Source organism: Phocoena phocoena, chromosome 18 (assembly GCF_963924675.1).
Source record: "Phocoena phocoena chromosome 18, mPhoPho1.1, whole genome shotgun sequence".
NCBI classification, from domain to species: Eukaryota; Metazoa; Chordata; class Mammalia; order Artiodactyla; family Phocoenidae; genus Phocoena; species Phocoena phocoena.
Window position 1 is genome coordinate 6462810 of NC_089236.1, and position 16773 is coordinate 6479582.

At 46.2% G+C, this 16773-nt stretch overlaps 1 protein-coding gene across 3 annotated transcripts in view; it reads left to right on the forward strand.

Moving 5' to 3' along the window:
• The window catches only part of MTUS2 (microtubule associated scaffold protein 2), a 342336-nt gene that overhangs the window by 227283 nt on the left and 98280 nt on the right, over window positions 1-16773 (forward strand). For all 3 annotated transcript variants that reach the window (XM_065896120.1, XM_065896121.1, XM_065896122.1), the window contains one exon: window positions 3210-3421. In XM_065896120.1, coding sequence (XP_065752192.1) covers window positions 3210-3421 — 212 coding nt within the window. The remainder of the gene's footprint in view (window positions 1-3209; window positions 3422-16773) is intronic.

Here is a 16773-nt window from a genome sequence, read left to right on the forward strand (position 1 = left end):
CAGAATGATACTTCAGGGAATAACTGTAGACATATTTGACAAAATCCACAGCACAGGAAAAGAATGCTGTTTTTAGCGAGGATCGGAGCAATGCTGACGGCAGTCAAATGATCATTAGTCACAGGCAAAGTTATATTTGATATGTTGGGTTGGCCAAAAAGTTCATTTGGGTTTTTCTTTTTTTTTTTTTTCTTTTTTATTTTCGGTATGCGGGCCTCTCACTGTTGTGGCCTCTCCCGTTGCGGGGCACAGGCTCCGGACGCGCAGGCTCAGCGGCCATAGCTCGTGGGCCTAGCCACTCCGCGGCATGTGGGATCTTCCCGGACCGGGGCACGAACCCGTGTCCCCTGCATCGGCAGGCGGGCTCTCAACCACTGTGCCACCAGGGAAGCCCCCATTTGGGTTTTTCTATAACATCTTACAGAAAAATCCAAATGAACTTTTTGGCCAACCCAATATTTAAAAAGATGGCAGTTCCCTTTTCAACTAAAAGTGATAGAGAACTTCACATGCAACCTTGTTTCTCCATGTTTCCTTCCAATAGTCTTAGCACTGAGGCCTGAGCATTGGTCTGTGCTGTGAAGTGCAGCCAACCTGGAGTGCCATGCAAGGACTGGTTTCATCAGGTGGTGTGATGTCACAGTAAGGCTAAACATTGGCTTGATATGTTCATACCAAAAGCTGATGTTCGCAGGGGAGCCAATGTCCTGGCTCAGAACATCGGTTTGGTGGGCCCAGGAGTAGAAATATGGACTGAGTATACCGGTGTTCAGTAGAACCCTCAAATATTGAGTGTGTGAATAAAACCAGTTTAATAACAACACCAGTATCAAAGTAAACATCAAGAATAGGATTTCACCAAATCCTTTCATATCAGCTGTTTACAATATAATTGCTAACCTAAAAATAATGATGATGATGGTAATAATAACAGAGGATAAATCTGACAGCCAGAAACACAGGACAACATGAACATTTACTAATATCCACAAGTTCAGAGGTAACTCTATATGCTATAGATTGCAGTTAGCTTTAATTGACTGAGCTGGAAGTATGTTTTACTATTTCTTTAGATTTCTAAAAGAAGTGCTTTCTATTGTAATGGTGTCAGGCACCTGGTACCTCAACACATTAAAAATCACTGGAGTGTTTTATAAAATCACCAGCCACAGCAATAAAACGGCAAACGGTAATCCTGAAGAAAGTCTGCCTTGGGTCTTAGACTGTGTCTTAAAATTTAATGCAGGCAGTGAAATTTCTCACACTTTGTCAGTGGTTATTTTTCTTTTGTTTTCAGTATTGAGAATGTTGGGATTAAGTATATATTAAGATTGATTTGCCTTCTGGAATGTTGTATACTCTTATGCCGCAAAGGCAGTTTTAAAGAAGCAATAATTTCACATTCTGCTATTCCATTGAGCCATATTAATTGAAGATATGTCATATTCCAGTCTCTGATGATTTTCTCTTTTTTATAATTAATTAATTAATTTTTTTTTGGCTGCATTGGGTCCTCGTTGCTGCATGCGAGCTTTCTCTAGTTGTGGTGAGGAGGGCTACTCTTCGTTGCGGTGCGCGGGCTTCTCATTGCGGTGGCTTCCCTTGTTGCGGAGCACGGGCTCTAGGCGTATGGGCTTCAGTAGCTGCAGCACGCAGGCTTCAGTAGTTGTGGCTCATGGGCTCTAGAGCGCAGGCCCAGTAGTTGTGGCGCACGGGCTTCGCTGCTCCGCAGCATGTGGGATCTTCCCAGACTAGGACTCAAACCCATGTCCCCTGCATTGGCAGGCAGACTCCTAACCACTGCGCCACCAGGGAAGCCCTCTGATGATTTCTTAAAAGGAGGAAGATTTGATTAAAGTTAGTATGGTTACCATTAAATTAACAATCAGAAGTATTTAGATCAATTAACAATCTTTTCCCCTTAAAAGATGAGGCCATTGTGTGTTCTCAGGCCCATGACTGCTGCAACTCAAGGTGTCAGGTACTGAAGAGGCCACTGCTTTGTGATTTGTTCTGTATGTTACTCCCTGATGTTTTGGAGGCAGAGTGGGGAGACGAAAGAACTGTGGAAACATTAAAAGTTTATTCATGATTGTGTGGTCCGTGTCCCTGTCATGTCCTCTAGGACGTGATCTGTTGGAGCCAAGGAAAGAATATTCTTGGGAACGTAAGTCCACTGGCCACTGCAGGGGCTCTCTGGGGGTGTCAGGTCTGTCTGAGCCTCACGCTAGAAGTACAGCCGATCCGAGGAAGACGCTTGCTTACCCGAGGGTCTGGGACCGTGATGCAGTGCTTGTCTCTGAGCTCTTTCCTGGGCCTTTACGCCTTAATGCTTCAGCCTAATAATCTTAAAGCCTCCCCAACCCCAGGCAGAACTTCTGCTTCTATCCTCTGTGCAGCCTCCTCAACGTATGCCCCTAACATTTGCGCGGCAGGAACCGGGTCTCAGAGGCTTTGGGGGCCATGTAAGGAGCGAGCGCTTTCTTCCTACTGCAGCGGAGCGTGAGGAGTGGAGGGAGGGGTCCACGCGGGCCGTGGGCTCTTTTCTGTTTATAGAGATCATTCTGGCAGCTATGCAGTGAAAGATGAGAAGAAGCAGGGCTCCCGTTAGAAGGTGAGAGGTTATGGTGGCTGGGACTGGACCTTCAGCCATGGAGGTGGTGTGAATGCTCACATGCAGGGCATGGGTGCTGTAGGAAGTTAAAGCCAGAAATCCCTGCAGCAGAGGTCATCAGACACGTGACTTGAACCTGACATTAAAGAAAGGGTTGAAGGGAGGGAAGGGCGTGTAGGCATTACTCCCCGATGCCCAGTGAAAGAGTTGCTAGGTGTTAACTCTGACTTCGACCTGGATTGACTGAGTGATTTCCCATTAGACATTTTCAAAGAGGAATCCCCTTGAAGAAAACAAAAACAAAAACAAAAAACACAACTGCTCCAGTCTCTCTAAGCAGACCTGGAAGAAATGCAGGCAGCTAGAAGGAATTGGGCCATTTTGTCTGTTTCTCTTTTTCCCAAGCCTGAAACCTTGCACTTCAGACCACATCAACAGAGCCATATTTAAAGTCCCTGTTTTTAATTTGTAACACCTAAAATGACAAATGATGGGCAATTCCTTGTCAGCTACTTGATGGAATCCTTCGGTCATAAGGAGCGGTTGTCACATTCGGGCTGAATGTTTTCTCACAGGTGACTGTTTTTCTTTCTAGGATACCCCAAGCAGAGGCCCACGGCCCCCCGCAACGGGGCTTCCCCCAAGCCAGACCCGCAGGCCCGAGAGGCCGAGCGGCAGCTGGTGCAGCGGCTGAAGGAGCGGTACGAACAGCAGGCGCGGCAGCTGGGCCTCGTGCAGGGGGAGCTGAGGAAGGCCGTCCGGGGCTTTGAGGCACTCGCCGTGTCCACTCAGCTTTTCTTCAGGAAGGTGAGTCCACATCTGGTGAATGTTGAAGGGCTTACGGTTTGCGGGGAGGATGGCGGTGGTGACGGTTGTTGTGTGTGTGTGTTTCAGTTCGAGTTTGGGGTTAGAGACCAGTTTGATTTTCAGGTCATACAGCATCTCCGCCAGCACCGCGTAATGTTTTGGGTACCCAGTTTAGACTTGAGCATGGAAGACATTAGTCTGGGAGGAAGGATCTATAACCTGGACTGCAGAAGGGAAAATTGTGTAAAAAAGAAGGGAAAGGGTGTAAATGAACGTTTTGAAGGTGAGGTCTTGGAAGAGAATGGAGCATGTGATTGTTTGCATTTTAGACCCGAGACGGCCAGGGTCTGAAATGTCTACACCTTTCAGTACAGAGGGAGCCAGGGCCACAGAGCGGTGCCACTTTGGCTGTTGAGGGGACCTGGAAGGTGCCGGGCTGGGGCCTCTCCTCGGGGCCACGCTCACAATGCGTGAGGGACAGCATAGGGTAGGGGCATCCTCCCTGCCCCCTCGGTTCTTCTGACAATGCAGAGAGGCTTGGTTTCCTCAGCCTGAGTGTCCAGAGGCTCCTGGGCCATCTGAACTCCGAGTTTGTTACCAGCAATGGTGTAGTTTGGCTTTCCTGCCTCTGAATGTGAAAAGGCAGTGGTGGGAGTGCGGGTCTGTCTGACTTTGTGCGTTCGTGCTCCACCCTGAGGTGGCCAAGCCCTGTTTGGGGGAGAACTTGAACATTTACCTTTGAGGTTTAAACATTATGAGTTAGCACATCAGTAACCCATAAGGCATTAGTTTCATGTATGGACCTTCCAGTATCTGTAAATGAAAGTAAAAATGCTATATAAATGCCCCCCAACTAAGAAAATGCACTAACTAAATTTCTAACTAATTTAAAGAAGAAAATCAGAAGAATATTAACCAGCACCATGTCCGCTGGTTTTCTTTATTATCTGTACCGTGAAGTGTGGAGGGCTCTCTGACCTTTGATGATAGCCTGCAGCCTCTCTTGCCCTACAGTGTAGAAGCCTGAGCTGACCTGTTCTGTTGTTTCTTTTTTTGCTTAAAGCTTTTGGCCCAAAGAGCTAATTACCAAGTTATTGTTGTGATGAAAGACAAGACAAACAGGTTTCAGTTTTACCAGTAGTTTCTGCCTCTTCCCTGATCAAAGTGTTAACACCAGCAGTAAATGGCCAATTTGAATTTTATGTCTTCCCTTCTGGTCTAGTACCATTGGGGTCAACCTTAAAGAGCTGCAGTTGCTGTGTTCTCACCCCTGTAAGAATTAAAGTTACAAACACATTTTTGAGGTGCCAAAGGGGCCAGACTTGGCGTGGTAAATATTGAGCATTTTTCTTATTAGACAAAGAGTGACGTGTTTCCCGTTCTTCAGCTGGATGTGTATTTTCCACTGACTGTGAAGTCTTTAATAAAGAGAGGAAAACAGCGTTGTTCGTTGCAGTTCAGTGATAACATTTACTTTGTAACTCTGCCCGCTCTGGGATTGCATCTTCCATGCGTCATCCGGCTTCATGACAAATCCTTGATAAAGGTTTTGTGTGGATAGATATGCCAGCAGACATCGAATTAACACATTGGTAATATGTGCTGCGTTTTCAAGTTGGGACTTTTGGACCCCATTTATGGCATCATGGCAGAGAAGAGAGTTCCTGTGTTGAATAAGGGTCGGTTCCCTATAGTAATGCATTTCTAGGCCCCAGGAAAATTCGTTTTGGCCCATGGACCACGAGTTTTATTTCACTGCAGCATAAACATGGCTCTTCAAGCAGAGACCCAAGGGCAGGTGATTTGTAGCCATCTCCATCAGACCCCCCTGCTGGCTGGAGCCGCACTCGGCATGACATTTCAGCAAGACGGATGGTGGGCATGAATTTCATTTTCTTTGCAGTAAGTCACAGCCAGCAGCTCCAGACAGGCCTCCCCAATGGCCATGGCATTTCACTTCCCACACAGTGTGTTCTTCTTTCCGTCCTTCTGATCTCAACTCTTTCTCCAGAGACCCCTCAGAAGGAAAAATGGCCATTTTTAAAGTCTGCAGTTGAACTTAAGTGGCTTCCACTCAGGCTGGCATGTGTTCTACATGGTTTAAGATGATTGATTGGAGAGTCTGCCAGGAATACCAGACTAGACCAGGGGGTGTGACCAGAGTGGAGCACGCGGGGAAGTGGAGGCCAGGCAACCTGGGAATTCTGATGATGGGGCCCCTACTACAAGGGCTCATGATCCTGAGATGCTCTCATGACCCGTGTCCCTCTTGGGGGAAGCCAATGCATTATTATTATTATTGTTATATATGGGGCAATGGTCACAGCCCAGCATGGCAGCTGTGCAGGGCGTGACCTCCATAGCCAGCCTGAAAAAGCAGTATCTCTTTGCTCTTCTGCTTAGAAGACCCTGCTGGAACTCTACACCTGTATCTTTTCTACGCTGTAGCATATTCGTCTACAAAGCAGGCATAGTGGAGAGAGGGGGCCGTGCCAGCAAGGAGCCGGTCCCACCTCCACCTCCATCTTGCATGAGACCTTGAGCGAGTTGCGGCCCCTCTTTGAGCCGTGACAGCATCACCAACGGGAATACATCCTTGCTCCCCTCGGCTTCCCGCTGCAGAATCACCTCTGATGAGAGTTATCTTTGACTCTCAGTTTCCTCAGTTTCAAATAGGTTTGATAATAACTCTTTACAAGGTTATTGTGAGAATGGAGTGAATTAATGGGCAAAGGTGCTTTGAACAAATATTCAATAAAACATTCTTTTTGAGGACAAGGAAAATGTGACAAATATTTTACTCTCCAGCAGGTTGAATAAGACATATGTGAGGAATGTAAAGCTGAAGCACAGACCACACCCCTCTTATTTCATTTTATGTATATAAAGGATTTGGCTTGGGGTGAACTTCAAGAATAGAAATAATCTTCTAGTCCAGCTGTTCAGCTGCTGCTGCTGTATATTTTTTCCAGAATGTGCTGATGCTATTAAGTATGGGAGGTCACTAGAAAAAGGAATTCGGAGCCTGGATAGGGATCTTTCATTTCTGCCCCATGTTTCACAGCTCCTGGTAGGGCGGCTGTGAAAGTTGTCAGCTGTGGTACAGCCTGAGCCCAGCGTCCAGGGATGCTAAGATGCCACATTTAGGTGCCAACACCTACCTCACGCTTGTGCTCGTTCCAGGCAGCTCTGTTCCCCCTAACGAGGCACGGTCCTCACCACAGGCCAGACAGCTGTGCTGAAATCCGTGGTCCCAGACCTCTGGGGGGGCTGTACTAATAAGTGTGATTCTCAGGGACTCTCACTTCTCAGGGTCAAGTTGAAAGACTTTTATCTTTTGCTGCATGGTTCCCGGGAACGCTACTCTTTGGCAGCCCCTGGCGGCTAATCCAGGAGATGGTCCTGTATTAAGTGGTGTGCCTCGCCCTGTAGCATCACATTTTACACAGGTTACGTCTGAGGGTGTATTTATTTTCATTTTAGTTTTAATCAGATTTATTACATTTATTCGATATTTTTTCATATTGGTTTGTGTCATTTTTATCATTAACTTTATGAATGTGATAGATGATGGCTTTTAACTATTTTTTATTTATTATTAAACAGTTTAGGCCTACAAGGCATGAAAATTTATGTCAAGCATTTGTGTACTTTCTAAGCTTAATCAAAATTAATAATGCATCAGCTTCCTTCCCCCTAAAGTGTATATGTATGAATGTATATTTTTTCTTTTACTCTTTGACTTTTTATCACAAAAATATATTGAATAAGTGTGGAGAAGTGTGGAAAGAATAACACCTAAATATTCATCATTTAGGTTTAATACTTAATGATATGTTTCCGTATTCACTTTATCTATGTTTTTTTAAATATTTACTTATTTATTTCTTTATTTGGTCGTGCTGGGTCTTAGCTGTGGCATGCAGGCTCCTTAGTTGCATCTCGCCAGCTCTTTAGTTGCAGCTTTAGTCCCATTTTATCTATGTTTTTGTTGTTAGTGAGGGATACCTATTTTTAAATATAGTTCATATACTTAACTTTTCATCTTTAATTCACTTATGTTAGTAGATTTTTATCAACCCTGCCCCGACCATATGAAAGGTTCTGTGGAGGGTTCAAAAAAGTAGAAGGCAAAGCACCTTAATAACAATATCGCTCCTGTTTATTGACCATCTCCTATGTCCTAGACACTTTACATGTAGTATTTTAACCCACCCTGGTGTGGACGTTATTCTCATGTGACAGTCGAGGAGACCGAGGCTCAGGGAGGTTATATAGCCTTCCAAAGACAACAGAATTGGAAAGCGATGGAGCCACAATACAAATGCAGGTCATCCCGTATCCACCCCATATTTTTCCCACAATATTGTGGTCGTTTCTCTCTCTCTACACCCAGCCTTCAAAGTTTTGATGTAGTTAAGGGGGAAGAACAAAATGTGAAACAATAATCTAAAAGTTAAACACATGTAGAGGATGCTTAGAGAAAATGATCTAAGGTAATAGTCAACCTGAAGCCACAAACAAAAATGGTGTATGTTCTGGTAGAAGCCCAGCACTGTGAGTGGGAAGGGACGCCCTGGGAAGGAGACTGGCAGGGGCCGGGATGGAGAGCTGGGTGGGATTATTGTGAGTAAAGAGGAGGGGGAGCGTGTGTATGGGCAGAGGACAGTCCAACCTGGTTGTCTGCAGAGTGGTGGCCCCTCCTTATCTTGAAGCCCAGGGTAGATTAGTTAATGATTTGAGGATGGAGATCCAGGGACTCGGAACTGTTTTTGGAAGTGCAAAGGTTCCTCTGTGACAGACGGCAGTTCCTCTTGGTGAAGGTGGCCCAGATTCACCTTCCCTGCTCCACAGCGTCTGCTTCCATCCAAGCAGGCTGTGTAGAATCCTTTTGGAGAATAAATGCATGCTTGCTTGCTTTTGCCATTTGATACATTTGCATGGATCATCAGATGACAGTCTGCCCTAGGGCCCCAAAGCAGCAGAGAAGCTGTTGTATCCAGCTGCCAAGGGAGTTCATGTGTCAGGACACTTTCCCACCGACGGGAGCTTCAGGGCAGTGATTACACCTGATCAAAACTGAAAACCGAGGGGCTTTCCTGGTGGCACAGTGGTTAAGAATCCACCTGCCAATGCAGGGGGCACGGGTTCGAGCCCTGGTCCGGGAAGATCCCGCGTGCCGCGGAGCAACTAAGCCCATGTGCCACAACTACTGAGCCTGCGCTCTAGAGCCCATGAGCCACAACTACCGAGCCCACATGCCACAACTACTGAAGCCTGTGCGCCTAGAGCCTGTGCTCCGCAACAAGAGAGGCCACCGCAGTGAGACGCCTGTGCACCGCAACGAAGAGCAGCCCCCGCTCGCCACAACTAGAGGAAGCCTGCACACGGTAACGAAGACCCAATGCAGCCAAAAAAAAAAAAAAAAACCTGAAAACCGTACGCTCTCTGTTGCTCCCTAAATCCTAAAAATGTCCATTTAAATATATTATTTTGTGCTTCTCCCGCTTAGAAACAGTGCCCTGTGTTTATCTTTTTTTCCTTAATTTTACCTTGAATAACTAAAGGCTTAGAGAAAAAGTGAGCACCTAGGTTGGCATTTCTGACAGTTCAGCATATGACCTGATGGGAATGTTGATGAAATAGTAAATTGGCTATTCCAACAATTGTTGTTCTAAAAGAACTTTTGTGTCCCAAAAGTCATTGTGACCACAGTCCTTTGCTGGGAGAACCAGGAGTGTTAGCTCTTACCCTTAGGACTTGAGCTTAAGGAAATGCTTAGCGTAACCCCCAAATATCAAAATATTCCCAATATCAAGGGATGGAATACCCCCTCCCCGCCCCAGCTATGCCAAGCAGCTCTTTGAAGTAATAAGAATCCCTGGCCTGGGGTGTCAGTTATGGAAGCCATCCCACATTCCAGGAGTATCCTCCTTATCTCGCATCCTCTCAGGAATTTCAGGTGGGATGAGCTTAGTTTTTTATAGTTACTTGTGGCTCTGAATTTCTGCTTCTCTTAAATTAGCTCAGCTTATGGATTCCTGCCATCCCACATGCAGCATCCCTGCCTACCTGGTGTGGCTCCCCTTTGTTGGTTTCCAAGATTCTTTGTGCTTTGTGATGCTGGGAGCTCCATTAGGGAGTTAAACATGGGTTTAGATGTCAGGGGAGGAAAAAGGAAGCTGTAGAAAAGTAGACTTGGGAGACATTTGTATAGAAGTGACATTATAGAGGGAGGAGATTGACAAGAGCATGTGTACAGAAGAGGGAGGCAGACACAGGACAGCCCCTCAGCCCAAAGAGGAGCAGGAAAGAAAGGAAACGCAGGAGATGGTGAGAAAGGCTGTTGAAAACAGGAGAAGTCCCACCTCAAATAAGCCAAACGAGGGAGGAGTTTCTGTAGGTTGGAGTGATTTGTAATACCAGGTACCAGACAGTGGATGAAAATGACACAGAATGAGGAAATTTCCCAGAGTTTGGCACTCTCACAGGAGTATCTGTGAACAGGTGAGGACGACCAGATTCTCCTGGTTCCTTGACAACCAAATGGTTTAGCAAGTTTGGCCTCTGTCAGCCCGCGGTGAACGTTTCCCTGTGAGAAGTGGCAATGGTGACATCTACAGGGCATTGGCTGGAAATGAAATCTGTGCCCCCAGAAGAGTGCTTGCCAAATATTACCTTAAATTCCAGGGCGTTTTACAAAAAGCAGGTGCCACTCTCCGCCCCTTGTTCACTGAAGTGCGAACTGCAGACCTGCCTGTTCCACAGATGTAATTGAAATTAGGTTTGATATTAAAATCACACAACTGCTTTCATTTTTCATTTTATTCCTGAGTATCAAAGTACTAAGCAAGAATAAGATTGATGTCACACACTGCAAGCAGCTTCCCTATGAGATAATTCTTAAAAGCAATTATTGCACAAACCGGAGAGTCAAACAATCTATATCTGTAATTCAGTCCCTGGAGAGCGTGAAGGCCCATGACATCTGCTTTACCAGGAACAGAGGAAGAAACATTTAAAATTCAAATGTACTGAGACTCTATGACATGGCAGTACCCTCTTGAAAACAGAGACAACATGCAAACTGTGCTGACAAAATAAATAGGAAGTGATATCATTTCTCAAACTTTTCTGCAACAGTATTTCCCCATTATTTTTTCAGTTTGAAAGAAATGCAGGGCCAGAATTTTATATCTATTTTACAGGCATAAAGGAGGCCAAAGAAGAGGGGAAAAAAGAAACGAAGAATAAATGCAATGATTAGAAAAGTTACAAAGATATTAATCCACTAGAATAATAATCACATTAAATGTGAGTGGTCTAAACACACTAATTAAAAGACAGAGATAGAAAGGATGTTTTTTAACCCAACTATATATTGTCCACAAGAAACCTGATTTAAATATAAAGACTCTCCTGCATACCTGAAACTAGCACAATATTGTAAATCAACTATACTCCAATTAAAAAAAAAGAAAAATAAATAAAAATAAAGATGCTCACAAAAGTAAAGGGATGGAGAAAGATATACCATGCTAACTCTAATCCAAAGAAAGTTGGAGTAGCAATATTAATTTTAGACAAAGCAGACTTTGGAACAAAGCAGATCATCAGAGATAAAGAGGACACTGCATTATGTATAAAGGGGTCAGTTCTCCAAAAGACATAAAAGCATGGGGCTTCCCTGGTGGCGCAGTGGTTGAGAGTCCGCCTGCCGATGCAGGGGACACGGGTTCGTGCCCCGGTCCGGGAAGATCCCACATGCCGCGGAGCGGCTGGGCCCGTGAGCCATGGCTGCTGAGCCTGCGCGTCTGGAGCCTGTGCTCCGCGACAGGAGAGGCCGCAACAGTGAGAGGCCCGCGTACTGCAAAAAAAAATAAATAAAAATTAAATAAATAATTAGAATCATACAAAATATGTTGTCTGACCTTGATGAAATTAGACAAAAATCAGTAGGAGAAAGATAACAGGAAAATCTTTAAACATTTGGAAATTAAATAACATACTACCAAATAACCTGTGTATCAAAAAGCAGTTTCAAGGGAAATTAGAAAATACCTTAAACTGAAGGAAAATAAAATTACAACATTTAGAAATTTGTGGAACATGGCTAACATAGTGCCTAGGATGATATTTATAGTATTAGAAACTCAGAAAAGACAAAAAGTCTGAATCAATGATCTAAGCTTCTACCTCAAGACACTAGAAAAAGAATGTCTGCTTGTAGCATGTATCATAGGGTACAGTATAGCACAAAAATAACACCAAAGCAAGCAAAAGAAAGGAAATAATAAAGATAGGAGGAAAAATCAATGAAATTGAAAACAGAAACATAATAGAATCAATGAAACTGAAAGCTGGTTCTTTGAGACAGTCAGTAAAATCGATAAACCTGTTGTAAGTCTGACAAACAAAAAGACAAACTTACCAGCATCAGGAATGAAAGGGGAAATCTCCACAGACCCCACAGCTATTAAAAAGGAATGAGCTATTGATACACATAACACTTTGCGTGCTTCTCAAAGGCGTTATGCTGAGTTGAAGAAGCTACACTCGAGAATTTGCATACACTCTCTGGTTCTATATATATGATACTTTCCAAAAGGCAAAACCATAGTGATGGAGAACAGATTGGTAGTTGCCAGGGTTCAGGGATGTGGGGTGTGCAAAGGTAGATTTTTGGAGTAGTGTAGCTGTTCTATATTCTGGTTGTGGTGGTAGTTACATAAATCTATACATGTTTTTAAATTCATAGAACCGTACACAAAAAAGTCTCCCCCCCACACACAACACAGTCACTGTTACTATTTTTTAATTTTTTAAGTAAATTTTTTTGAAAAGAAAAAGTCACAATCCATATGGTCATTTTCTTATCCTTTGGGTCTTATTCTTTTGAAGCTTATAGGAAAGGCAAATAGATTTAGTGTTTGGTGAGACAGGTTCTCACTTCTTCACGGCAATACGTTACATCTATAGCAGGACAGTGTGTAAAGTGTCAGTTTGTGGTGAGTCATCTTCAAGCATTCATCGATGTGCTCTGGCCCAGCCTCTAACTTGGTTGGCCTCTGACAAGGTACCACTCGAAACAGTACAGCCTCGTAGTTCAACAAGGACTCAGATTCTCAGCTTCACCCTGAAAAGCCTGAGAGCCAGAAGATTTGAAGAGGGCCGTTAATCTGGGCAGCTGTTAATCTCCAGCCTCCCACTCTTCCTCAATTAGAGGGAAATTATCCAAGCTGGGAAGGGGGAAGAGTGTTCCAGAAGAATCTCAAGATGCAGTCTTAGTCTGTATGCACCTGCCTCAGGATAAGCCCAAGAGGAGAGATGAAAACCCAGTGGAACCCCCGTAATTTGGGGGATCCCAGGGTGATGGGGAGCTTTGCCTTGTTCATCTCACTTGGACTCCTGGTGGTGACAGACCTCCCTGACCTCCCTCGAGCTGCAGTGGATTGAGGGTGACAGAGCAGAGGTGGGTGGAGAGCGGGGAGGGCAGAATAAGACCCCCGAGAGCTTCAAAGGATGGAGAACACCACCAACATGAGGTGGAACAGGGGATGGGCGTGGACATGACAACCAGAGGCCACAGTGAGGACGTTGTGAGGACAGAGCCAGGGATCACAGCCCTTAAGGCATGGTTATACACAGCAGTGGGTGTGATGTGAAAGACGATACTCAGAATCTTTCCAGATGAGTCACAGCTCAAAGGCTGCCAGCCCAGGAGCATGATGGAAGGAGAAACAGAGGCCGCCCGCCCCTGCCCACGCCAGGACCCACTTGGAATCAAGCCAGGGTGGTGTAGGAGAGAAGAAAACCCAGGAGAGGGGGGCTTCGAACTGGAAAGTGGCTGATATCTGTCAATCTAAATTGAGAAATTATGCGATTTAACTTTCACCTAAAAGCAACTAGACTACCTTTCCCCAAACTGAGGAAGATCAGAGGCTTGAGGTGGAGATTACGGGCAGTCAGAGAAAAAGAAAACTATACTTGGGAGTACTTGAATTTTTGAAGTTCATATATATAACATACCTTTAAAGAATTGTTATAACTGAAAATAGGGAGGAATGGTGGAAGTCGTGTGTTTTGACCTGGTAATATGTTCTAGCCGCCAGATGAGGCCCCCCAGGGCTATAACAACCACCCAGAGACTATACACGAGACAGTCTCTTTTTTCAGATGGAACACTGGAGCTCAGAGAGGCTAAGTCGCAAAGGCTGCACAGCACAGCCAGGATTTGAAGGCATCTGACTCTCAACCTGTCCTATTTCCCTGGTGTTTCACAAGCCTCTCACAACAGGAAGAAACACAAGGGTAACCAGTCGTTCAGATCCCAGGGTATCCCTGTCCCATAGCCGGGGACATAGAGAGGCTTAGGGGACACAGTCATGCTGGCATCAGAGTGGCCATCATCAGTCCTGACATTGGGCAGCTGTGAATCTCAGCTGACCCCGGAGAACAGTCTCAGACCGTGAACTCACCCGTACTCCGTGAGTTTGTATTGTTACTTCAAGTAACACATATTAGCGCTTGCTTTAAAGATAACAGGGTTTAAAGTGGGGAGTTCCCAGGAGACAGGGGGCTTCCCCCACCCCACTCATTTCTCTGTGGGGTGGATTTGGCGTAGCCAGTGAGCTGTCCCGTGTTGGTAGTCTCAGTCATTAACCTCTATTTGCAATAGTTAAGTTGTTCTGCTAGAAGAAGGAATGCACCTGAGATGGACGCACAGAGTACACTTCTCAGCAAAGCAGAAGCAGGTCAGCTTAGGCTGCCACAGAGCAAATGCCTGCCCGGGAACAGCCATGACCGCCTGCTTTTGCATTCCCCTCTAGGAAAATCTACACTGATTTTAGGAGGACTGGGCATAGCCAAGGAAGAAGGAGGTAGAACAACCCAGATTAGAATCTGTGGCTGGCTAGAATCCTCCCGCCCCTGGGAGTCTATAGCCGGGGGCCTAAAGGGGCAGATTTCTGGGCTTCTGCCCAGATACAGGTGGTCCCGGAGTTGAGGAAGAGAGGGGAAGCTCTGGGGCATATAAAGTAGACTAGCCAGAGTGAGGAGAAAGTTTGCATCTGTAGCAGGCAAAGAAGGGCTAAAATTCCTACCACAACGAAGCAAAAGGGTTTGATGCTATATAACCAGAAGCTGTAGTGCTTATGGCATTTAGCGTAGTTACAGTGTAGAAAGTAACCTGCTAGCATAGGGGAATTACGTAGAGGTGCTGGAAGTAAGACTGCTTATCCCTCCTTGTTATCAGCTAACATTTATGTATCTTACTGCGGACCAAGCCCTTGGCTGGGGCTCACCGCCCCTTGTCCCGTTTAATTCTCTCCACAGCCCTGTGGTGGGCACTGTTGGGACCTAGAGAGAAGGGTCACTTTGCCTGAAGTCACACAGTGACGCAGAGCCAGGCTGGAGTCTGACCCAAGGGCAAAGGTCCTTCAGACTTCATTACTACATTCATACTTGGTACAATAAAGTGAGAAAACGCAACAGAACTGGGCATCAGAAAATGGATCCAGCCCGATCCTTGTCAGCACTGCGGTCTGGAAAGTCCACAGACCCTCTGTCTGTTTCACTTTCCTCATCTGTAAAAGGAGACCGTTCTGAGGGTGAACCGAGCTAGTGTCCACGAAAGTGGTTGGGAGATGCTACCACTTGGTGACGATGACTGTGTAATCAGGAAATAATCCTCAAGTCAAGTGCCTGCTCTGGACCAGCAGCTGTGCTCGGGACTGGGAATACAACAGAGGGCAAAGCAGACGTGCTCTGTGCAACTGTGCTTGGGACTGGGAATACAACAGAGGGCAAAGCAGACGTGCTCTGTGCCCTCGTGGAGCTTGGTGGAGGGATAGAGCACGTCTTTAAATAGAAGAAACGGTATTGGAGGGTGCAGCCTCGTCTGGGAGCTCCAGGGTGCAGGCTCTGAGATGGAAGAAAGAGGTGGAGAGGTCAGGGGACACGATGGCAGCAGGTGTGGCGGGGAGAGGGTCCTGTGTGGAAAATCACTGCGGAGGGGAGGGGACGTGCGTGTCCATGGAGTTGAGGGGGCGCCGACAGAGCCCTAGGCTGGGGAGCTGGTTGACAGGCCCGACCTTGCAGGGCCTCCTAAACAGTGAGGGGGAGCCCGCTCCTTACGGAGGAGCAAAAGGAAGACTCTGTGTGGAAGGGTGATCTGAGCAGACTCACATTTCCAGAACAGACGGGCAGGGAGACCAAATGGGAAGCTAAGGCTGTGGTCCACACGGGCGTGGATGGTGGTGGCTTGGACCAGCGTGATGGATGTGGAGATGGAGAGATGTCCATGGTGGTGGGAGAGATGTTGGGAGGTATGTCGGGTAAGAGTGGTGATGTGTTGGAATAAGGGGTGAGGAAAAGGTAGCCGCCAGGGCTGAGGTCAAGGTCTCTGGCTGGGGAACCACATGAATGGGGTACCACTCACTGAGACGGAAGATGTGATGGGTGGGCTCTGCGGAGGTTCATGGACTGAGTTCTCAGACATGAAGACATCCACTGAAGATCTCCAGTAGGCTAAATAGAACTGGTGCTCATGACACCAGTAGCTGGTACGTGTTGTCTGACTTTTAAGAGGAAGTGGCAGAGCAGCTTCTGGGGGCCTTCATGGTCTGGGTCCAAAGAGCTTCTTCTTTGGTATAAAACACAGTGCCTTTCCTTCCGGAGTTGGCCTCGTTTGTGAGATCAGATGACCACGTGACACAATGAGAAATTATAAGTCAGTGTGTGACTGATGAGCAGAGCTCGGGGTGTGCTGGAAGTGAGTGCAGAGGCTTCCTGGAGAAACTGATACTCACACGGGACACACCTGGCAGGCTGAGGGACAGGTGGGAGGGAAGATAGCGATACACCGACGTGAGCAGAAGAGAGAATAAACACAGCTCTGTGCTGGGACAGGGGCAGCGGGAGTGAGGTGGGAGGCCGACTGAAGATTGCAGCGTATACATAAGACATTGGGTCACGGCGTCCAGCCGCTTAACACAGAGATGTATTTGAAGATGAGACTTGTATTCTTGGAATTGTGACTTTTCTATTTCAGTGGCTTCTGGTCTTGTTAAAAGACAGATCAGTCATGGCAAACGGCAAACCCAAGTTCAAATGACGTGAAAATTGAGTGTGTGTGTGCGTGCGCGTTTATGTACGTGTGTTTCTTTCCCACCCTCACGCAAAGCTTTAGGCAGTATCTAATAGCCAGCTTAGTGAAAATGATACTTTAAAATAGATGTGAGGGCCTCAAGAAAATGATGTCTATTTCCACTCCTGATCTCAACTATTGGGGGCAGCTGGGTGACCTGTAATCAAACCTGGGGGGGGCCCTGCACTGGAGAGGGAATGGACAG